This window comes from Prionailurus viverrinus, chromosome X (assembly GCF_022837055.1).
Source record: "Prionailurus viverrinus isolate Anna chromosome X, UM_Priviv_1.0, whole genome shotgun sequence".
NCBI classification, from domain to species: Eukaryota; Metazoa; Chordata; class Mammalia; order Carnivora; family Felidae; genus Prionailurus; species Prionailurus viverrinus.
The window spans coordinates 1,203,505-1,227,674 of record NC_062579.1 but is presented as its reverse complement, the minus strand read 5'-3'; the positions used below and the strand labels follow the sequence as shown (position 1 = coordinate 1,227,674).

The window sequence follows — 24,170 nt, the reverse complement described above, 5'->3', positions numbered from 1 at the left end:
CATGGTGTTCACGGAAGGGTTCTCCTCTTAGCCATATGGGGAGGAGAGGCCTTGGGGCCCCAGAATCCACCGTTCAGTTTTCCTATTGTATTATCTATGGTGACATAGCGTTCAGCACGTTTAGCTCTGCGTTCATTCGGGGTGAGCTCAGCTATTCTCCAGCAAGGCACCCCCACCACCTGCAAAAAGCCCAGAAACGCTAAACCACCCCTCATCTTGAGACCCTCCTTGTGATTACCATGAATGTTACCAGGCATCACAAAAATCACGTAGGAAAGCCCCCTACAGAATGTGTAACATGGACAGGGGCTGAACAACGGAGGAAGATAGGAATTTCTGGGTTGTTTCCAGGAGGCGCTTTTGGTAACTTATGGTCTCCCATTACCATGTACTTCTCAGTGTTGACTAGCCCTGTGCACTAATCGTTACCTTCTCTTCGACAGAACGCATTCCGGGGTTTGAAGCTTTATCATTAAACCCCAAACTAAGTCCTGGATGTCACCTTCCCTAAAATGGCATTGTGGTCTACTCCAGGAGGAAGGACTCACAGGAACTGATTGCCTCTAAGGTTCATGGAGAGTAGTGGAAATGGCCCTGGAAAACAGAGCTGAAATACATCCTTTTAAATGTTTTTTTTTTTGAACGTTTATTCATTATTTGAGGGATGGAGACAGCAAATGGGGGAGGAGGAGAGAGAGAGGGCGACACAGAATCCCAAGCAGGCTCCAGGCTCCCAGCTGTCAGCACAGAGCCCGATGTGGGGCTCGAACTCACGAACCATGAGATCATGACCTGAGCCAAAGTCGGATGCTTAACTGACTGAGCCACCCAGGCGCCCCAGAAATACATTCTTTTTAAGTGTTACTCCTTACATGTTAAGTACAGTGGCAGCCGACATACATATTCATTTGAAGTGTGGCCACAAAAGAACAAAATATTGTAAAATATTATACCACTCTCAAGTCTGTGCTATTTTACGTATACATACATACACATTATATACAAAAAAACTTTCCTCTTAAGTTTCTGAAAGCCACACACATATCTATTTACATACTCAATGCATGTGTATGTGTAAATCAAGTCTGTTGAAATGCTATGTAATGAATTTTATTCATCAGTTTCTAAAAACCATAAATGCATATATTACTTATACGCGTCTGCGTATATGTAAGCTAAACATATTTAAATTATATACATCTTTCCTCCAGTTTCTTAAGGGGCGTCTGGATGGCTCACCTGGTTAAACGTCTGACTCTTGGTTTCAGCTCAGGTCATGATCTCATGGTTTGTGAATCCCAGCCCCGCATTGGGCTCTGAGCTGACAGCATGGAGGCTGCTTGGGAATCTCTCTCTCTCTCTCTCTCTCTCTCTCTCTCTGTCTCTGTCTCTGTCTCAAAATAAAACACACACACACACACACACACACACAACTGGCTGGCTCAGTCAGGAGAGCGTGCAACTCTTCATCTTGGGGCCATGAGTTCAAGCCCCATGCTGGGCACAGAGATTACTTTTAAAAAAAACTCACACACACACAACTAGATTATTTATGTACGTACCATAAATGCGTGTGTCTGTATGTAGACACACACATCCCATTGCTCTTAAGATTGTTAGAATCTTCACTCTGGAAGGTACTTAAGATTTTCATCCTGTACAGTTTTACTATGTAGATTTATTCTGCTATCTCAACGTGTTGGGTGTCCCATTGACGTGCTCAGATCCCAAACTCATACTAAAAGATTGCTTCAGGACAGCTGTGGTTAGAATTTTGGAGTCTTCCTGGACTGTAATCATAACAGCAGCCTGGCATTTCCAAAAGTGTGCTGGGATGGACCCAACCTAATGGAAGTTAACACGTATTACTTCCTTTTACAACAGTGCGTGTGTGACGTGTTTGGGAAATACTGTGTTAAAAAAAAAAGAAAAAAGTGAAAAGAACACCACTGACCCCAGGAACAGTCCTTCTCGACAACATGTGACTGACGGATTTAGCAAGGATGGTTTGGCACATGCCCATTCCAGGCTCCTGTCTTCTTTAAAAAAAAAAAAAATTAATGTTTATTTTTGAGAGCGAGTATAAGCAGGGTAGGGGCAGAGAGACGGGGACAGAAGATCCGAAGTAGGCTTCGTGTTGACAGCAGAGAGCTCCGTGCACGGCTTGAACTCATGAACCGAACCGTGAGATCATGACCTGAGCCGAAGTCAGATGCTCAACCAAGTGAGCCACCCAGGCGCCTCCAGGCTCCTGTCTGCTTGGGGAGGGAGAGGAGGAGGCAGAGCAGCCAGCTGTCTGCTCCCACCTGCCATCTGCTTCGCTGCAGTTTGTCCAGGAGCAGGGTGGAGCTTGGCAAAGGGGGACACCTGCTTCTCTGGGGCTGACTAGGGTAAGAGCTGCTACTTTACTAAGGTCACAGTCAGGCACTGCTGATGCTGCTGAAGGGGTTCCGAGCAAGCCTCCCCAGAGTGGGTCAGCTTGGCACAGGGACTGTTTAGAGCTGGAGACAGACAAGACCTCGCAGGCTCAAGAGCAGCTTTCACCCCTCCCATAACCACCTACAAGGATCTAAACTAGGGCTCTCTCTCAGAATGAGAGTTATTATCAGAGATGAGTTTTATCTGAGTGCCCATCTGTGTGGCAGGGCAAACATCTAATTACTGAACATGTTCTTACTGCCCCATGAGTTGCCTTCTCCTTTGAGGACACCATCCCACTCCTTAGCTCAGGATGGCATAGATACCTCGTTTTACCTTTCTGACCTGGAACCCCTCACGTACGTGGTGTTCCTGTACCTACGAAATTAAATTTGATTTTCTCCTGTTAATATGTCTCATGTCAATTTAACTCTCAGACCAGCTGGAAGAATCTACGAAGGGCAGAGTAAAATTCTTCCTCCCCAGCACTGCCCTTGTGGATTTGCATCTAAACTGCACAAGGGAAGGGGTGCCTGGGTGGCTCAGTCGGTTAAGCATCCGACTTCGGCTCAGGTCATGATCTCGCGGTCCGTGGGTTCGAGCCCCGCGTCGGGCTCTGTGCTGACTGCTCAGAGCCTGGAGCCCGTTTCAGATTCTGTGTCTCCCTCTCTCTCTGACCCTCCCCCCATTCAGGCTGTGTCTCTGTCTCAAAAATAAATAAACGTTAAAAAAAAATTAAAAAAAATAAACTGCACAAGGGAAGAAAAAATATATATACAGTGTTTCTTCCTGTTTACTTTTCTTAAAAGATTATCTTTTTTTTAAGTTTATCCATTTATTTTGAGAGAGAGACAGTGCAAGCGGAGGAGAGGCAGAGAGAGGAGACAGAGAATCCCAAGCAGGCTCCGAGCTGCCAGCGCAGAGCCAGATGCGAGGCTTGAACCCACGGAACCTGACAATCATGACCTGAGCCAAAACCAAGAGTCTGACCTGACACTTAACTGACTGAGCCGCCTGGTGATGCTGGCATCTTGCTTCCTTCTGTCTCTTCCCTCCAGATCACAGGAGGGGTGCCCGGGCGCCCCCCCCCCATGCTGAATCTCCTCCCCAAGGACAGACTCTGTCCTCAGCCTCACCTGTGAGAGCACACACCTTGCATCCAGCTCCTCTGATAACACTGCTGGCTGGTCGGGAAGGCTTTGATCCTCTGTGGCAGTTTATACAATATGCATGGGGCCCCACTCAGTGTTCAGCAATGTTTACACAAGACAGGTGCTCAGGGTGCACATTAAAGAATGATTGGGTGTTCGCGGTTAAAATTGGCTTGCTGTTTCATAACATGTGTAGTAAAAGCCACCAGGCCTCCCCAGCGACTGGGACATGCTCGCTACTTTATAAACCATCTCAACAACCTCACTGGGAAAGCGGTTAATCATTCTTATACATAAATGAGCTAATGGTGTCTGCTCTAGCATCATCAGGCACATCCACCATGGGCACACCTACCCCTAATCTGTCCTGGAGGGAGGGCCCCCTGCCAGAGGCAAAAATCAAGAGGGGGAGAATTTAAAATGAGGGGAGCCCGGGGGGCTCAGTTCGTGAAGCATCTGAATTCAGCTCAGGGCACAATCTCACGATTCATGAGTTCGAGCCCCATATGGGGCTGTCTGCCGTCAGCACAGAGCCTGCTTGGGATCCTCTGTCCCTCTAACTCCCCGACCCTCCCCCACTTGTGCATCTGTGTGCACGCACTCTCTCTCAAAACAAAACAAAACAAAACAAAACAAAACAAAACGAGATGAGGGGCACCTGGGTGGCGCAGTCGGTTAAGTGGCCAACTTCGGCTCAGGTCATGATCTTGCAGTCCGTGAGTTCGAGCCCCGCGTTGGGCTCTGTGCTGACAGCTCAGAGCCTGGAGCCTGTTTCCGATTCTGTGTCTCCCTCTCTCTGCCCCTCCCCTGTTCATGCTCTGTCTCTCTCTGTCTCAAAAATAAACGTTAGGGGCGCCTGGGTGGCGCAGTCGGTGAAGCGTCCGACTTCAGCCAGGTCACGATCTCGCGGTCCGTGAGTTCGAGCCCCGCGTCAGGCTCTGGGCTGATGGCTCAGAGCCTGGAGCCTGTTTCCGACTCTGTGTCTCCCTCTCTGCCCCTCCCCCGTTCATGCTCTGTCTCTCTCTGTCCCAAAAATAAATAAACGTTGAAAACAAAAAACAAAAAACAAAACAAAAAAAACAAAACGAGATGGAAGGTAAGAGGGAGAGGGGGAGGGCAGGAGACCTTGTGTACTGCCATGGATCCCAGTGGTGAACGAGGCTCCTACCAGGGGGGCACAATGAACCTCAGGCCCCTCCGTCAGATGTCCATGGTCATGTCCAGTCACCCAGGCAGGGAGAGAAACAGCCTAGGGTTTGACCACGCACTTCAATCTCCCCAATGTTTGAGCATTCATCCTCTCTGTAAGATACAATTTTATCTTATTTTATTTTGTTAATGTTTTTATTTATTTTTGAGAGAGACAGAGCAAGCGGAAGAGGGGCAGAGAGAGAGGAAGACACAAAATCTGAAGCAGGCTGTCAGCCTGAGCTGTCAGCACGGAGCCTGACGTGAGGCTCGGATGCACGAACCGTGAGATCGTGACCTGAGTCGAAGTCAGATGCTGAACGGACTGAGCCACCCAGGCGCCCCGTATACATACAATTTTAGATGAGTGACATCTACTCATGTACCAATGCGATGTGTGTTTTTTCTCATTCGTGAGTGCTCTGAAGTTCATGCTGGAAGTTACGTTTCCTTGTCATTAACATGGACCGGCGTTTTACTTCCCTGATAGAAGTTTCTTTAAGCCCTTTATCCGTTTTGTGAGGGTCGGTTTAAAAGTGAAATAAATAGGGGCACCTTGGGGGCTCAGTCAGTTAGGAATCCAAGTCTTGATTTCGGCTCAGGTCATGATCTTGTGGTTCATGGGGTCAAGCCCCACGTTGGGCTCTGTGCTGACAATGCAGAGCCTGCTTGCAATTCTCCTTCTCTCTCTGTGCCCCTCCCCTGCTCATCTGCATGCTCTGTCTCTCCAGGTAAACAAACATTTAAATAAATGAAATAGGGGCACCTGGGTGGCGCAGTCGGTTAAGCGTCCGACTTCAGCCAGGTCACGATCTCGCGGTCCGGGAGTTCGAGCCCCGCGTCAGGCTCTGGGCTGATGGCTCGGAGCCTGGAGCCTGTTTCCGATTCTGTGTCTCCCTCTCTCTCTGCCCCTCCCCCGTTCATGCTCTGTCTCTCTCTGTCCCAAAAATAAATAAACATTGAAAAAATAAATAAATAAATGAAATAAATAACCTGTGAATACATTTAACCCTAAAACACACATTGCATTAACCTGAATTCAAGTAAAATAAGTCGAAGGCACGGATCCCACCCACTTGTCGTCTCCCAAGACACTGGGAAAGCTGACCGGGATACGTGACCACCCACCGTGGGGATCACCCACCAGCGCCCACGCAGATAATAGACCCTAACAAGCTCTGGCATGTTTCCTACACTTTCACATAAAAATAATCCCCAGCAGAGATACTCATACCAGGTGGAGCTCCCATGCCAGAGTGCAGTGCCCCACATACCCCAGGTGGGGGTCAGTGGCCTCGGCCACCCGGCTGATTCAGTAGGTCTGGGTGGGGCCTCCGGTTCTGCGTTTGTGGCCAGACCCCACGTGAGGCTGACACTGCTGTGCCGTGGGCCACCTCAGTTGCCTTCCGGTGCCGGGAGGAAGCTTGGCTTCTCTCGCGGAGGTGAGTCCTTGCCACTGTACGCTGAGGGCCAAGAAGGTCAACAGTCACGGCCCTCTCCACAAACCAACCAACCACATCCCAGAGGAAAGACGCCATGAGCGGCTAGGTCAGCCATTCACGGAGCTCAAGCCTCAGTCCAGGGCTGCCTGGCTTATGCGGAAACCAGGGGAGCAGGGAGAGACGCAAACCCCAGGCCTCCCCCGCGAGGGGCCCCCAGTTCCCTACTCCCAGGCCAGCCACATGTTTTTGTTCTAAGAATGAACTCGTGAGATTTCTTAGCGGTACAGGGAGCGGGTTCTCCACATTCTCCCTCTCGAATCCCCGGTCAGCGAGCTCTTCCCACGGGGTCGTGAGTTCCTGGAGTCGCCGGGAGTCTAGGCTGAAAGGTACTGCACGTACGGGCCAGAACTTCTGAACATCAGAACCTGCCCTCCTGCTTCCCTACGCGGCTGGACTCCAGAACGGAACGCCAGGCTGTGTGCGCGCATACGTGTGTGTGGATGTGTGGATGGATGTGCGGCTGGAGGGACGGCTTCATGGATAGGTAGACAGACAGACACAGACGGACAGACACAAGTACTGGGAGGTGCTGCTGGCATCTACTGGGAGGAGACCAGGGATGCTGTTAAAAGCCTACGGAGCACAGGACGGCCCCCACCACACAGAAGGATTGTGCCCATCTGCTACGTCTGCCATCACTAAGTACCACGGGCTAGAAGCCCAGGTATGCAGGCGAGTGGTTCCGTCTCCGAATTCGGCCGCATTCTGAGGTGCTGGGGGCTAGGAGTTGACCCCGTGACTTTTGGAAATCACGATTCGGCCCACGTCAACTTTCCCTGCCCCAAATATCAAGAGAGCACGGCGGGGGGGGGGGGGGGGGGGTTGCGATTCCGGACCAGGGGTATGCAGGCGAGCGGTTCCTGCACTTTACTTCACTGCATCTCTGTGCACACACGAGGGCCCGGGAAGCCACCTTAAAGTCTCCTCGAACATGCGTGAGACTTCCCTTGCTGTGCTATCTGGCTCACGCCCACCTCGGAGGGAAAACAAACCCGTGTGCACACTGCGGTGTGGAGGTCTACACAGGGCTGCCTTCCAGTCTTCGAAGGCATGTCTGGGTGATCGTTACAGCCGTAAACCAGCGCGTTCAGTCATCTGTCCCCAGCCAGGTAACGAAGGGCGTGAGTTATCAAACCTGAATATAACTGGATGGCAAAGGAAATGGTAACACTCTACGATGGACTGGGTGTTGGGGGTTCCTCCCACCCAAAATTCACAGGATGAAGCCTGAATCTCCAGTGGGGCGGTACTTGGAGGGAAGACACTGGAGAGCACGATTCTGACACCAATGCCTATTTGTGGGTTTTCCCACAAATCTAACACCAGGTGGGTGTCCTGCAGTTAAACCCAATGCTGACACACATACCTGGAGTCAGCGTCGGATCTCACAGGGGAAGTCACAGGGAAGTCTCCAACGCTGTTCCTGCTACCATCAAATTAGATGGCCCTAGCAAGGAGAGGTTGTCACCAGAGCCTCTGACGGAGCTGCTATAGATTCGAGGTTCCCAGGACCCCATCTTGGGTTCTGCTAATTTACTAAAGTAATATGGGGCGCCTGGGTGGCTCAGTCGCTTAAGAGTCAGACTTTGGCTCAGGTCATGATCTGAGAGATCACAAGTTTGAGCCCCACATCGGGCTCTGTCCTGACAGCTCAGAGCCTGGAGCCTGCTTCAGATTCTGTGTCTCCCTCTTTCTCTGCTCCTCCCCCACTCGTGCTCTCTCTCAAAAATAAATTAAATTTTTTTTTAATTTACTAAATATATACCATGTATAAAACACATGCAGTAATGTATAGACTTCACAACATACACGTGTGACATATTAATATAATTATTAATCAGCTTTTGATGAGATCATGATGGAGCCCCCCATGATGGGATTACTGAGCTTATAAGAATAGGCACCAGAGCCCCCACCCCCACCCACATGAGGACAGAGAGACAAAACAGCCACCTATGAACCAAGAAGCAGGCTGTCAGCATCCTGATCTTGATTTTGGGCCTCCAGAACTGTGAGGGACAAATGTCTGCTGTCTTAAGCACCCCCGTCTGTGACACTTTGTTACAGCGGCCAGAACAGACTAGCATCCTCTTAGGAAGGGTCTCCCAGCTGCAATGTCCACCAAGAATTTATAAGTCTCTGACAGAGACAGTCCACTACCCTTAGGACTCACTCGGGAGGTCTTGGGTGCTTAAGTTTTTATTACCGTGTGCTGTTTACCGTTTGATCTTACTGAATACAAAAAACTACATATAACTTAACAGACTTGATGCACAGATGCGTACCAATCCATAAAGAATATAAAGCACACACAACATATAATAAAGTACAAAAGTATATGTTTGCGCACGCATATGTGAAAAGATACGCGTACTTTGATATATGCCCTTCGCTGCTCCTTTGTTATGTCTGAAGCCACTCCCAGGCCAGTTCTCCAGCTAAAGGAATGTTAAGCTGTGCAAGGAACCTTGCAGTGGGAGAGGGCGCCTTGGGCTCTCCAAACTCTCCACAGGCTTGCTAGTGCTGCCAACAGGGACCTCCAGTGTCCCGCAAGGCTTCCCTCCACACATCTCTTTGAGACCCAGCCCTGGCCCCCCCGCCAGCTGCTGCAGGGCCCCGCACAGGCAACCTGCAGAAAGGGCACCATCCACCAGCCTCAGGCTCCCCGGGACCGGGTTGGAACCGGGGAAGGAAACGAGAGGCACCCAGGGTGAACCGCAGGGCTCGGTGGGTTTCCAAATGGGACTTGGACAACAAGCGCCTTTCCAGATACGACACAGAGAGCAAACACACGGACAGAAAAAGCAAGACAGCAAGACGAGGAAGCTGAGATAAGCTGAGACTATCTATCGTTTTTGCTTTAGCATGCATGTTCATTGTGTGGGAGAGGATCCTGATTTTCAATCTGTACGATCACTTGTGGATGTGTTTTGGACGCCACCACACTACAGTTGATTGGATCGTCTGCCGCATTTTAAACTTGTCGGGAAAAGTAAGACATCATCCCACGGGGAAAACACAATTTTGCAAACATAAATTGTAATTTGTGAAAGGAAATTCATCCTCTCTCTCTCCCCAGAAGCTCTGTTTCTATCTTTGACTGTTAGGAGAAGAAGCATCAAAGTGCATTCAGTTACATGCATAGAAATCACTTCAGGGGGTGCCTGGGTGGCGCAGTCGGTTAAGCGTCCGACTTCAGCCAGGTCACGATCTCGCGGTCCGGGAGTTCGAGCCCCGCGTCAGGCTCTGGGCTGATGGCTCAGAGCCTGGAGCCTGTTTCTGATTCTGTGTCTCCCTCTCTCTCTGCCCCTCCCCCGTTCATGCTCTGTCTCTCTGTCCCAAAAATAAATAAACGTTGAAATCACTTCAGGTGTGAACCTGTTTTCATTTTTTTTCCCCCCCAATCTAGCTTGTCACAAACACGACGGTTCTTGGGATCTGTTTCTGGGTTTTTTTTTCTTTTGTTTTTGTAAATGAAGGGATATCTTCCGTCATATCCAAGAGATATATAAAATTCAAAGAAAAAATTATTTGAATCACATTTTTACATCTGTGGAGAGAAGTCCACACGACCCCCTGTCCCTCTGCAACTGCAGTGACGTATACACATGTGTCTATATATTACACATATAATGTCGGAGTCCTAACCCCTAGGAGGCTCAGAAGATCATCTTATTTGAAGGTAGAGTCTTTACATAGATTTTTTTTTTAAATTGTTTTTCAACGTTTATTTATTTTTGAGACAGAGAGAGACAGAGCATGAACGGGGGAGGGGCAGAGAGAGAGGGAGACACAGAATCGGAAACAGGCTCCAGGCTCTGAGCCATCAGCCCAGAGCCCGACGCGGGGCTCGAACTCACGGGCCGCGAGATCGTGACCTGGCTGAAGTCGGACGCTTAGCCGACTGCGCCACCCAGGCGCCCCTTTACATAGATAATCAAATTAAAACGTGGTCATTAGGATAGGTAATCCCTTATAGCTGGAGTCCTCACACAAAGGGGAAATTTGGACACAGAAACAGACCCACAGAGAGATGATATAAAGATATAAGAAGACCATGTACAAGCCAAGGAGAGGCCCGGAACAATCCTGTCCTTAACGTCTCTGAAGGCATTGACCCCTGTTGGCTGTTTGTTCTCCAACCCCTGGCTTCCAGAACTGTAAGCAATATATGTGTGTTGTTCAGGCCACCCAGCCTCTTTGTTACAGCAGCTGAGCACAGTCCCCTCACTAACTGATTGATGAACTGCCTTCTCTGTCCTCAAAAAGAAATCATAACCTGTCACAGCAACAGCTCTAAAAGACACGAATTAACTGAATATATACTATTTGCTAGTACTAAGGGATTCTTGACCCGCGTGTCTCAAACATCCATCTTTCATGCCCAAGGAAAGCGATGCACAGAGACTCCTTGCCTATCATCTTGCTCCGCTTACCCAATCCACGCAAGTCACACTGGGCTTTTGGAACTTCACCAGAAATACACCCTTAAGGTCTTACAGTCTCTGGAACTTTCTAACTTCGGCTTCCTTAAAGAGGCCCTATCCTTATGCTTAAATATGCATATGCAACGCCAACCAACACTAAGCAGAAACGGACACATAAAGGTATCTTTGAATGTGGCCAAAAAGAAAAAAAAATTATTTCCAGGTTGCATTCAGAAAGAATGCAAAAGGTTTAAAAAAACAAAAAACCAAAAAGCCTCAGAGCCACAAAGGCAGGTGAAGCATGAGCAGGCGAAGGCGGCAAGGCACGTCCCTAATTTTGCTTCCTCCGTTTCCTATCTGATCGTTTTCGGCTGATTTTGGGAGGACGCACCAGCTGGGGATGCTCTGCCGGTGATGAAGCCAGGGGGACCGCAGACCCGACAGACCCGCTGGCCACTGCGCATGCGCCAGGCGGGGCCCAAGGGGCGGCTGGCGCGCGAAACAGAAAGGGGAAATCTGCGAGGGTCCCGGGACGACCAATCAGGGCTCGGACGGCTGCATAACCAGGCCATCTGGCTCCACGTTTACCGGGTGGCTCGCGGTGATGCCCGCCTGAGCACCTCTACGGCCCTCCCCGCAACTGCCCCAGGGACCGTCCTTCGAGGCTTTCCCTCCGTCCACCCACCCTTTCCAATCTCGTCCTGCATCTGCCCCCACACCGGCAGGTCGTCGCTGCGCTGCCCGGTTTGCGGGGGTGCATGCGGCCAAACTCGTGCCCGCCCGTGCCGCATCCTGGCTCCTCGGCAGAGACTGGGTGACCCTCTTAGACGCGCGCGCGCGCGCCACAGAGGACAGACGGAAGCGCGCGTGCGCGGCTCGGAGCGCGCACTCGACGACTCGCCAGGGACCGCCAGAGGCGCGCGTGCGCAGTGCGGCTCGGGACGTGCAGGGTGGCTCGGAGCGCGCGTGCACGGAAGCGGCTCAGGGCCCGGAGGCTCGGGGCGCGCGTGCGCAGAGCGGCTCCGGGCTCGCGCGGAGGCCTGGGGCGCGCGGGCGCGGGGCGGCGGGCGCGCGCACCTCTCTCCGCCCCTACCTGGCCGTGACGCCGGCACAATGGCGGCTCCCGTGCCCCCGCCGCGGCCTGTCACCCACCTGCTCTTTGACATGGACGGCCTCCTTCTTGGTGGGTAGCCTGCGGCCGCCACCCGCGAGGGCTGTCCGGGGAGGACGCGGGCGGTGGGAGTAGGGGGGGCGCAGGCTTTCAGGCCCGAGGGCGGCGGCGGGGCCGAGTCTGGGACCCCCCAGGCAGGCAGCGGCGGCGGGAGCGCCGGGGCCACGTCTGGCCGGCCGCGCGCTGGGCTGCAGTGTCGACGCCACTCGGGGCACTACTTCCGGTGGCCGCGCCGCGCGTGGGGACGGAGTGCGTGTGCGGGGGAGGGGCAGCGCGCGTGGGGGCGGCGCTCGGAGACCACCGCGCGGGAGTGAAGGGTCCTTCCCGCTGTGCTTGCCGGGAACGCCGCCCTGCCTCAGTTTCCCCACGTGCGCATCAGCCTGGTGGGTCCCTGCCGGCCTGCTCCCGGGGGCCGTCGGCGTGGGCGCCGAGGTGCACGCACCTTGCTTGTAGCATCCCACGGGGCAGGGGTCCTCAAACCGGAACGTCTGGAGGCGTTGGGGGGCACCTAGGTAGAGGGGGATGTTGCTGGAATCGGGGGTGGGGGGACTAGAGGCCGGGCGTGCTGTTGGGGCTCCCGCGGTGCACCGGAGCGCCCCACGCCACGACACATTATCCAGCCTCAAATGCCCGGGCTGCGGAGGCGGACGAGTCCTCTTAAGTGGCCTGGCTGCCCGGAGTGACCTGCGGCTCCGGCATCACTTGGGGAGGGGCTTGGCTGTGCAAGAACTCCACCCCACCGTGCTTTTGAGCCCAAGGGACTGAAAGTTGGATAAAGCACAGGGATTATCAATCCTTCTACAACGTGCTCTCTCTGGGGTTCGACTGAGAAATCCATGCTCATCAGGAAGTTCACCTGCCGTGAAAAGTTCAGGTAGAATTCAGAGAAGACAAACACCCAGTGCGTAAATGCGGAGAGAACTGTCCTGAGGGCTACCCAAAGCCTCCACATCCTGTTGCGTAACAGTATTAAGTTACTGTGTTCTGACCTCATAGCCTCCAGAAGCCCTCACAGAACTGTAAAAATGCCTGCATAATTTACATGGGCTGCTGACCTGGTGGAGGTGTGCATACATTAAGGGGCTCGTAGCCTAGAACCCTGTAGAGGAGGATATGTGCATTCACTAATAAACAATACAACTCAGAGAGGTTAAGTCACTTGCCCAAGGTCACACAGCGGATAAGGAACAAAGCTGAGGAATGATTCCAGATCGATCTGATTCTAAATATAAATGATGTGTTCATCTTAAACGGTGAGTATGACGTCCTTCCGCCCCCCCCCCCCCCCGCCCCCCTCCTCGCCCTCTGCACTGGTCCTATTGCTAGGTAATTCACTAGTAATAAGACTGATTTTTTTTTTTTTAAGCCACAGAATAGAAACAGGCGCTTTGAAACCAGATTAATTCCCGTAAATGTATAAAATAAATAAATAAGTAAATCCCCATAGAGGTCACCAATTGCAGAGAACAGTGCATGTAGCTCCTAAATCTGAAATGACTCCATTTCAGAAACCTTCTGGGATTCATAAGTATCGTTGGTAGACAGGACTTTTCCTGCTCAGGTGGTCAAGAAGTTAAGTTGTCAAATAAATTCCTTATCCTCTAATGAAAGGCCCAAAGAACTGTTCTGGGAGTCTCATGAATATTAATGCAAACTGAGAGGTCTCGTTAAAATGTAGTTTATTAAATTTCTAAATGAGCTGTATGGTTACCTCCAACTCCCGATGCAAACATAGCTGCTCCCTGAAGCCAGGAATGTGGCTTGTGTCACGGGACCTGCAGGAGCAGTTATGAGCAGGGGTCTCCACTTGCCAGTTACACCAAGCGAAATGGTTTGCCCTTTGCAACTGTCATCCAAGCCTTTGAACTGGTCAGAGAAGCAAGGATTAGTGTCCTTTGGGAAGATAAGACATGGCCCTTTTTGGTTTTTTTTCCCTCTTAGTGTCTGCCCCTTCTTTCAGATTTCACTCTGCTTTGAGGTAGTAAGGAAGGCTTTGCAGAACTTCCTCAGAAATTCACTCGTTCCGTTCTTTTTACAAAATGTCTCGTATAAGACACTGCTTTCCAAAATGTGCTGCTCTGTCTCGTGCGGTCTGGTCAGTTATGCTGGTGTAGTTCATTCAGTCTGTCTGCTCTTTGCAGCACACTGTGCTGTCCATTTGTAACCAGTCCTTTTGCGGTAGGTTTGTTAGCACGGTGAATGCATTTTCCCCTGCAAGTTCCGTTTGTCAGCCTAGCCTCCTGTACTGCTGTGCTCAGGGAAATACGGTTCAAAACAATTAGTTTCAGGAGGCAATGCTGATATCTGCGGGGAGGCTTGTTTAATCAGAGGAGAATGAGGAAGTAAATAGAAATTCTTGTGGAAAGGTTGACCACACCGAGGTACTATTTCGGACGTTTGAAATGTATGACACTGTTGTCCTTTGCAATAGAAACGACACTTTTGGATTCTGTTTTTGTTGACACAAGGTAATAATCAACTATGATCTAGGTAATAATTTTGTCTCTCAAATGCCATTTAGAGAAAGAGGAGAAGGGACTGAAATTGTTTATCAACCACGACAAGATTTTGAAGGAAGATGACAGGTATTCAATGGTGTCTCGCCTTCTGGATGGGGAAGATTATCCGGTTCGTAAAAAACTGAAATTAGGAGCAAAGTGGGGGACGGGGGGGGAAGCCTGTCGTTTTTAGCAAACAGGAAATTTGCTGTGCCGAGCAGTGCTCGTAGAAATAGGACCTGCATAAAATGTCCCACAGCAACGCTAAAACACACATGACCAACTGACCTGCGTAACACGTATGAGATTTTTTTTAAGTGGAGACCGGAGCTTCTTTTCTCAGTGGTGCCCTATCATCTGGACACTACCGGGGTTGTGACACTTCCTCAGGAAGGTAGGGCCGAACGAAGCATTGTCAAGATGCCTCCCTACGCACACGCATCCCCGTTGGCTGGAGATAATCATCGCATGCATGCTCTACATTTTGGAACCCCCCCCACCTTGGCTGTGTGCCCTGGGGTCTCGTGCTGGGTGTGGGGGCAGCCGTGTTCTGGTACGTTCACATTCTTTCTGCCCTACTCCCCTGGGAGCTGACCGCACGTGCTCAGGCTTTAGCTCTCCTTGCTAGGTGAAACTTGGGTTCCTTCCGTCCTTGCAGAGAAGTCAGCTGAAGTTCCGAGGGCAGTCCAAGGCCTTGCAGCTGAGGAGAGCCCACGCCCAAGGCAGCGCAGACTCTGAGTATCTCACTTTGGAAAAAGATGCTGTTGGTGATCTGGGGAAGGACCCTTTGGGAAGAGTGGACTCTAGACCATGTTGGAGAAAACTGGCCATTGCTAACAAAGCAAACCAAGTATGGGCCGATGCTGCTAACCTGTCCCCATCGGTGACACTTTCTAGTAGATCTGAACTGCGTCCTCCCCAAGTTTGTGCCTGGTGTTAGTGGTCAAACACGTCCACCTAAAATTTGTGCTTAGAGGTGGTCGTCGGCCGCCCACCACAGCTGCTCCTCTTTCTAGAATAATTGAGAAGGGATTGAGATCCAGATTGCAGAATCCTGCTGATAACAGACTTTTGTCCAGCTGGCGGTTGGACGGAAACGTTCAGCCAATCCCTGTGAGTGCGGCTGGGCCCTGCCCTGTCCTTGCCTTCTCCTGCCTCGTTCAGCCCCGCACTGTGTGTGTCTGCGGCTTCACAGACTCTCATCATCGAGGGAGGACAGCACTCACACTTTGTCACAAAGCCGTTTCTGCTCTTTTCATCCTTTCTTCTGGAAAAGCAGTGTGTTGGGCGATATTTTGGCCCCTTTTGTCTTTCTGATGATTTGCCCTTCACTCTGATTCTTTTCTTTTTAAATTCCCGTGATTTACGTACCAGTCAGGGTCCCTGGTTTTTTAATGCCATGTAAAACAGCAAGGGAAATGATGCCCCCAAGAAGTGTCCTCAAAGCACTCATTACAAAGATGCCTGGTCACACCTAGGGAGGAGGCATTTGAAAAAGCATTGAGACACAGCCTGTAACTGGAAAATAGAAAAGCGTCCTACCACAGTGGAGTGCACTTAAAAATGAGTTTCCCACGTCAAGTCTGCATGAGTACCTGTGACGAGTAATTAGAGCATTTGATTTGTGAGAACTTTCACGTAATTGTGTTAAAATAGGTGGGGGCAATCTTGGCTGTTTGGTGCAGATGTCTCTGGTTAAAGTTGCCCTCAGGACGTGTATGGAGAGTTTTGTTAAAGACATACTAATCGTAACACGTCCTGTCTTAAGAAGCTTTCTCCCCACCCCCCCCCCCCCCCCCCCCGCCCCCCCGCCAGCTCTGTAGAGGTGGACAGCTGTTCTACCTGAAGTTCTGAGCTTCGGGTAGGTACATCACCTTCCCTGTGCTCTGGCTCCCTCACACCGAGAATTCCCCATGACGTCTGTAGTCAGTAGCCAAGTCTCAGTGGGCAGAGTGTCTGTGCGGAGAGGGCCCCTGTGCGGGCGGAGGGTGGTCGCGTCCTCACACCCCTGCCTGCAGGGCGGTTTCGTTGGCATTGCTGGTGGTCCTGGGTTGGGCGGTGGGCGGTCTTTGATTCTCCTTTGCTGCTAGGTCTAGGAGCGAGGTCATGGCATACACCCCTTTGTGATCAGTGATGCTGTACTGGAAAATCTCACACATCACGTGGCTGGTCAGGGAGAGACGCAGGAGCCAACCAAACCTTGTGCAAGCGGCCGTAGACTGTCCTGTCTGTACCCGAAATCAGAACAAGAGCAAAATCGTGGTTTGCACATGTGAGCTTCTGTGAGACGTTGGGGGCAAGAGTCAAAATAAGCATCAGGTTTCCCTCCCTCTCATGTCCTGAGATCCCGCCCTCCCCCCTTATCTGTGGGAAAAGTGGGGTGTCTTTGATGAGAACTTTGCGCATCTCTCCTCCCTAGACCAGCACGGTCCATGAAGCCGTCACCAGCTGCCTGTCACCTGGGAATGTTGTATGTCTGCCCTGCGAACAGGAAGCACACGTGGTACCCAGGGGCGTCAAATGTAGCTACTTCACTGAGAAGCTGAATCGTCCCTTTTATTTAGTTGTACTTAATCTCAGCACTCCCCGTGGTGCACCCGTGCATTCCGGACCCGTGCGTCCACTCATCCTTGTCTGCTCACATTCCCATCCTTGTCTGGTGCCAGGTGCTGTGTGGGATTCAAGCAAGCCTCTACTCTTAGTCTCAGTGTCCCGGTGGGACATAAAACGTGGTGAGTGGACTCTGTGCATAACTGGCTACTAAGCATGGTAAGGCCATGGTAGAGACAGAAAGTACTTTCAGCTGAAGTCACCTGGAGAATGTATGTCAAGTGCAGGAAGGAGCGAAGAAGAAAAACGGACATTCCAGACCAGGGGAAGAAATACGAGAGCAATAAACATGTTTTCTGAAGCAGGACAGAGTATTTTTATCAAGCAGACAGTTTGTGTTTAGAAAAAAAAAAAAAAAAAAAGACTTCTCAGTAATGATTGTATTAGAACATAGAAGGGACGATGGTCCAGCTGAGAATACTCTAGTGTTTTCCAAGCTGGGTTCCACATGGTAGTTTTATGTGCCTTTACCCTGCTGTAAATCAGAAAGCTTCACCCCTTCCTCCAATCGCATCCTTTGTTTTCCCCCATGATAGTGACTTTGGGAAGGCCGGTTACGTTATGCAATGTTCTACGTTGTGGGTTTGTCTGGTTGTCTGCGCCTGCTGTCTCCTTACCTGTCCCTCTGTTTCCCGTGACCTACAAATTATGCTTAGCGGTCAGCTGGACTCAGCCATTTGCGGCAAGCACACGCAGAGCTCCTGTTGCTTTTCTGGGGAGAGGATGCACGTGGTCAGTTCTGTTGCCCTAGTCCCTGGTCGTGAGAAGCCTCGTCCTCGTAAGACGTGTGGAACTCACTCCTGTCCTCCTTGGTGCCACACGGGATGTTTTGGTGGGAGGTCTTAAGCCTGACAGCCCAGGTGTAGGTGGTGGTCGTAGTGTCTCTGTGTCTTCAAGGCCGGAACCATCAGGCAGAAAGGTGGGCCAGTGTGGTTACAGGGGACGCCAAGGCCACGTTGGCACACACTCGGAAAAGAGGGTGCTTGCGGGAACCGAGGATAGGTGTGCTTGGGTGGCTGTGTCTGCAGCCTGTCAACTGTAGTGCGTTTATTTCCACCTCTTCCAGACCACGTGCCGTGATCTCTGAGTGGCTTCAGGGGATTTCATCTAAGTGCGTTCAGACCTGTGCATTCAGACTCCTTGGAAACCCAAGAGTGATGGGACAGCAAATACAGTTGCTGCACTTTGTGCACTTTGGAAGCGTTAACTTAGTACTTCCCACAGAGGCGGGTCTGTGCGGATATAGTTGTGCGTTCTGCACAGTTTACGTCGCTTCTCCAGCCCACAAAGCAGGATTCATGAGTCTTAAGAGTGATTAGCTTCTCAGTTTTTAAATATCATACCCAAGGAAGGGACCCAGGATAGCGAAACAATGGCTGATTGCAGTCTGGGGTCCAGGAGCTACAAGACGAGCAGAGACTACCTCCACTGCCAGAATGCAGGGAGGGGTCCCAGTGGCAAAATGCAGCATGACACGAAATCCAGAGAGTAATGACTACGATAGATCGTAATACTCTAGGAGCGCCTGGGCGGCTCAGTCGGTGAAGCGTCCAGCTTCAGCTTGGGTCATGATCTCGTGGTTTGTGAGTTCGAGCCCAGTGTCGGGCTCTGTGCTGACAGCTCCGAGCCTGGAGCCTGCTTCGCATCCTGTGTCTCCTCCTCTCTCTGCCCCTCCCATGCTCATGCTCTCTCAATAATAAATAAACGATAAAAAAAATAGATTGTAATACTCTAAAAAAAAAAAAGGAAATGTCATAATCCTCTCAAGACAGAGGAGGTGGGGAGGAAGACAGCTCTTTTGAAGAATGCAGTCAATAAATATGGAAAGCATGGTTGAATTAGGGAAATCAGCATTTCACGGTCCCCACCATGAATGGTTTGGACAGGAGTCACCAATGGAAGCCAAGACCATTGGAGTCAGTGTGGGGGCCATGATGGTGCCCGGACAGGGCCAGAGTGCCATGGTAGAGGATGTGCTGTCCTTAACTGCCAGAACAGCTCACCTGTCTCACAGTTGGGTGGTCACCAGTTGGGTGTCTATGAGCGCTTTCTCGTTTGGGAAGGTCAAAGAACAAGTAAGGGGATGCTACGTGAATACAACCAGACAAATACAAACTGCAAGGACATTCTGCAAGGTAGCCGGGCCAGACTCCTGATCAACGTCAAATATTCTGGGGAAGCAACAGGGGTGAGCATCTGTAGTTTAGTGACGCTGACAGGGCATAAGCACTCGCCTTGCACGCCTCTCTCTTGGCGATGGCTCGTGAGCCCAGGCTGCAGCGAATGCTCTCGCTTTAAGGACTCTCTGACCCCTGTGGACTGCCCTCTGGTCTCTCTTGTGTTCATCCCAGTGACCATCGGTCAGCCCTGCGCCACCGGTACACTGTGTCTACTGTGGAGCCCAGAATTCTCTGTCCGACCTGGTCTTCTGCAGCGTCCCCGTGAGCCATGCACGTCATACACTCAGACTTCCCTTCCAACCTTCTCTTCCTCACCCTCGGCCCAGCCCCAAAGCATGCAAGTGCTTACTTAGTCCTAAATCCTTCAGAGCCATTTCTACGCCCTCCTGATCACCAGTGCCTTTCTTTAGGCTCTCAGTGGTTTCCTCGCACAGCCACAGTGTCTCTCGTGAGCCTTTACACCGTGTGCTCAGCGCTCTTGTGAGCTGCGGTGTGCCTTAGTTAGGTCTGCAAGCTGGTGGCCCGCACTTAACTGCTGTCACTGCCCTTTCTGCAGAGGACGGAGCAGAGAACGAGGCAGTGATTCATCCAGGGCACTTCCGTGACCCCCACCGATACCAGTGGTGGTTCTGGAACTGTGCTCTTCCCGTGGGTGACAGGGCAGGGATCCTGGGGCAAATGAGTGGATGAAGAAGGCGCTGGTGGGAGCACAGAGCTCACCGGCAGTTTTCCCCTAGAATGTTCATACATGTCTTTGAGAAATGTGGCCACAAACTGGTCCCTACTTCCCTTCCGAGAGAAAGAGCGTTCGTGCAGGGAACCATGGCCGTCAGCTCTACCTGTTCTGTGTCTGGTGCCCTGTCCTGTGCCCTGCAGGTTCGTGCTTGGGTACTTGGTCAGAACACAAACATGTAAGTCATTTGTGGGTCTGCCAGTCCCAGCCTGACGAGCTCGTCCCTTCCTGAAGGTACAGCAGCGTATCTCTGCTGCAATCTTGTTCAACCAGTTGTGCTGACCTTGCCCGAAAGGCAGCAGCCTGATAAAGGCATTTACAGTCGCCCACTGGGTCATTTGGACAATACAGGAAGCCAGCCATCCAAGGCAGTTCAGGTGACTGGAAGCTGCCAGCCCTCAGCTGGGTCCATCCACATGGCTGGGGGGGTGGGGGGGGGGGTGGGACTTTCCACTGTCGAGGGTTTGTTTGGGGATAGAGTTCTAAGTGGAGGAGGGATTGGAGAAAAGTCTTATCGGATGGATCCACAGAGCTCGAGGAGACAGATGGTCAGGGCATTCATTCAGTTCATGGGTCCCACAGGCTTGGCTAAGCTGCCCAGCCAATGCCGGCTAGAGAGACCGGCGCAGGGCATGGATATCTCCCCACCTCACCGCCCCTGTGCTTCTGGGGACACGGTCTGGGGTGCGGTGGCGTATGTGCTGCAGGAAGGCAGATGTTGTCCATGCTACCGCAGTGTCATTTATCTGCTCAGCTGACCCAGTTTCCTTGGGAGCCAGGAGCGGGACATGCGCCAGCAGCCCAGGGTGCCTCCCAGAGAAGATGGGTCCTGCGCTCTGTGGCCGAGCCGCAGGAAGACGTTCGGTGGAGGGCAGCCCAGGCTGAGCGTGCCCTAGGCCGGGAGGACGCTGTGCGCACATGGAAAAGGGCAGGGCTTTGGCAAAAGTGCCTGTGTGTGACCGGAGAAGAGGTTCCTCGCTGAGTGATGGGAACAGAGCTAGGAAAGTGCTCCCAGGACAGAGCCGTCTTCCTGAGGGCTTCCTGGAGCAGAGGGCGCTGTGGCAAGCTGTACATGGTGATGCAGATGACTAAGGCCTGCCCTCTGTGGAGACGGCCAGCAGGCTGTTCCGGCTGTCCCCGTGAATGACACCAGGACCGTGTTTGTGTCTCGGGACCCCTGTCCCACCACCACGGTGGCTTTGACGTGTCTCTCCCAGTTCTGGAGGCCGGAAGTAGACAGGTGTGGCCGGGGCCGTGCTCCCTCCAAGGTTGTAGGGGGGGCTGTGTCCCACCCATCCTAGCTTCTGGTGGCTCCCACAGTCCTGGCTTTGTGGCCACATCGCTCCCACCTCTGCCTCCCTCCTTATGTGGCCTCTCATTTCCTTCCTAAAGGGACACCTGTCATTGGGCTTCGGACACACCCAGATAATACAGGATGATGTCATCTTGAGATTTTTGACTTAATCACATGTGCAAAGACCCTTTCTCCAAATAAGGTCCCATTCACAGGGTCCAGGAAGGTGGGACGTGGATGCATCTGTTTGAGACTCTCCACGCAGCCCATTACAAGGACACAGAGGGCTGGTGTGGAAGGAAGAGGAGAAGCCTGGTTCAGGGGCAGTTTAGTTCATGACACAGTTTGCAGGGACCGAGGCAGACAGATGTGGCTGGGATTCCCTCCTGCCGTGGCTGAATTGCACGGGCTCATCCCCAAGCACCGCAGACACAAGGCTTTGGAAAAGTGAGCAGTTCTGTTCCGGGCATGGATACATGTTGACTTTCAGTCGCCTGAAAGTCTGGCCACATTTACGTTGATGTCATGGTTGGGGCGGGGGTGGGAGTCCCGTAGATGCCTACGGCAGGCATCACCCTGCCGAGAGAACCACAAGAAATGGCCATCCGTCTAGGCCCATCTTTGAACCGTGCTGGTACCCGGAAGACATTTCACATTTGCATGTGGACGTCCCCCTGCCTGCGTGTGATGCACATACTCACAGACCTGGATGGTAGGTCTAGGAAGGAAGGATCTGGGAACTCAGCCAAATGGACCTACACCCATCGTGTTCTGCTATGCGTCTTGATTTGCTTCGTTTACTTTTGCATGGAAATAGCAAAGAAAGAAATTGATTTGGGGCCAGGAGGACAGTGTGTTACCTGCTACGGGGAGTGGGTGGGGATCCTTCATCATTTCCGGGCTTCCCTTCGGCCCTCTGATTCCTCCTGAGCCCTGTGCCAAAGCCTGCCGTTTTGGGTCCTGTCCGTGTAGACGTGTGAACACGCCAAGTGCTGTCATTCGCTTGTCACTCGCTTTGAAAGGGTCTGAGTCCTCGAACAAGGAAGGGCATCTACCCCAAAGTACAGTTTACAGGCTGCTCCCGGATGAGAGTGAGGAAGTAGCCCTTTGCCGACAGGCGGTCTTTGCTGGCGGGTTTTGCTTCCAGTCTGTCCCTTCCCGTGGGTATTTGGGGGCAGGCGGCCTGCTTACGGTGCTCCGAGGGCGCCGTGGGCAAAACCCTGGCTCCTAGACCATGTGGTCCACCGGGGTTCGGAGCCAGGTCAGTTCCATGGACTGTTGGGGTCTGAGCACGTAGAACAGTGCCCAGACGCGGTGTGTGTGTCGGCAGAGAAACCCCAGTCAGTACGTAGCTGGCGGTGTGGATAGCCGCCGTGTATACCTGCGTGGCGGGGACGAGCGTGGACGAGAGGAATCGGTGGGAGGGGACCCCTTGCTTCTCTCCAGCCCGCATTCTCAATACAGCGCAGCCAGTAAGAGAACAGAAAGTGGCACAGAACCTGGGATATCCGTGGGCGTGTGCCCTGAGATGTTCCAGGGTTGTTAACTGTCGTTAATGAAACCTTGGGCTGTAACTAATGACCTCCTGGCACCTCTCTGCTATATACTCGCCTTCTCTAATTATGTCCAAAGCAGTGGCTGCCAACCGCCGAAGGCCAAGGACTCTGTCCTGTCTTCCCACATAAGAACCACACTCACCGTGTCACTTCACCCTCGGGAGCTCAGAGTCCAGCTGCATTTAAGTGCAATTATATTTAATACGTACTTGCCAGGTACAGAAAAGAGATCATGACGGCTTGTGCTGGGAACTTATAATCTAAGATATGAATTATTGATTATTCACAGAATAATCACCTTGGGCCTCGCTCTTGGGTCAGACAGCTGTCTGGATCCTGTCCATGGCACCCCTCGTTTGCATCAACACTAGCCTGTAAATGCAGGGCCTAATATAGCCTGGGTGTGTGTGACTTGGGTAATGGGAACATATTTCCCTGGGTGGGAAGATTATCAGTAGAAAGTGGGTACCCACATTCATACGGAGGAAACCCTCCTGATACACCCTGTGTATTTCTTAGTTCCAAATGTCCCCGCTCACCTTTTCCTGAATGTGGCGAACTCCATTCTGGAATCAGCTGACATTGCCAGGAGCTGATTTCTGCCTTGGGGCAGAACCCTTTCTCCCCAACCCTTTCTCAGTCTCTGATTCTCTGATTCTCTCTCTCTCTCTCTCTCTGGCCCATCTCCTGTGTTCAGACTTGACTACTCTACACCTTGGTTTTAAAAATGTACCAACTGTTCATGTTAGCAGTTCAAAACATTTAATTTCTGCCTACTCTGTGTACAAACGTATTAAGCTTACACCATCAACGCCAAGAGGCCATAACAGCCTCTGGTTCTATTTACAATTTCTGTCATCAACTTAAACACCTTGATGGTCATTAAACCATATTTACAAAGCCACTAGGTTTTATGTCCTCGTTCACTACTTCTCTTGTCCGATTTAGCCAATGGAACCTTTTTGAATAGCCAACGATCACTTTCCCCTAATAAATGAAGTTGATTAAGAACGATGAATCTGAAGTTCACTTCACTGTTCCAGGAGAAGTCAGTTAACATCATCTTAACGTGTGAGTGAAGATTAGTAATTTCAGTGCGCGTTTAAAAGTTTATTTACGGCACTGTGGCCCCAATGGGCCAAATTCAATTAAAGACTGTAAGTCACAAAGTATTAAATAGCACACAAGCGTTTATTTGGTGGTCTTCCTTCCCTTAAACATCACTGAATATCTTGGGCACCGAATGAGCTACCTGTCCCTTAGGGAAAATCCGTCCTCTACCAGATACTTTTCCCACCCAGCTGATTAAATTTTGCATTTTTTGACACACGTAAATGTCTTTCCACTTAAATCCAATACTCTTTGAACTCGACAAGAATTCTCCATTCTGATTATAGGTCCCAGCTTTAAGCAAGTCCTAGGGAGGGCTATGAAAATGGCGT

At 51.5% G+C, this 24,170-nt stretch overlaps 2 protein-coding genes across 9 annotated transcripts in view; one reads left to right on the top strand and one right to left on the bottom strand.

Annotated features, from left to right (window-relative positions):
- Positions 1-12,633, bottom strand: part of STS (steroid sulfatase) — a 160,224-nt gene extending 147,591 nt beyond the window's left edge. The window contains exon 1 of one of the 3 annotated variants that reach the window (XM_047843541.1): positions 12,300-12,633. The gene's annotated coding sequence lies outside the window, so the exon portion shown is untranslated. Of the gene's footprint in view, positions 1-11,371; positions 11,391-11,838; positions 12,269-12,299 lie in introns of those variants that run through there. The other 2 variants (XM_047843542.1, XM_047843544.1) reach the window with 2 other exon arrangements.
- PUDP (pseudouridine 5'-phosphatase) overlaps positions 11,716-24,170 on the top strand; it is a 477,558-nt gene continuing 465,103 nt past the window's right edge. For 5 of the 6 annotated variants that reach the window (XR_007148886.1, XR_007148888.1, XR_007148889.1 and 2 more), the window contains exon 1: positions 11,716-11,869. Coding sequence is in view for 1 of the 6 variants with exons in the window: in XM_047843545.1 (XP_047699501.1) it covers positions 11,800-11,869 (70 nt within the window). In the remaining 5 variants the exon portion in view is untranslated. The remainder of the gene's footprint in view (positions 11,870-24,170) is intronic. The other variant, XM_047843545.1, reaches the window with a different exon arrangement.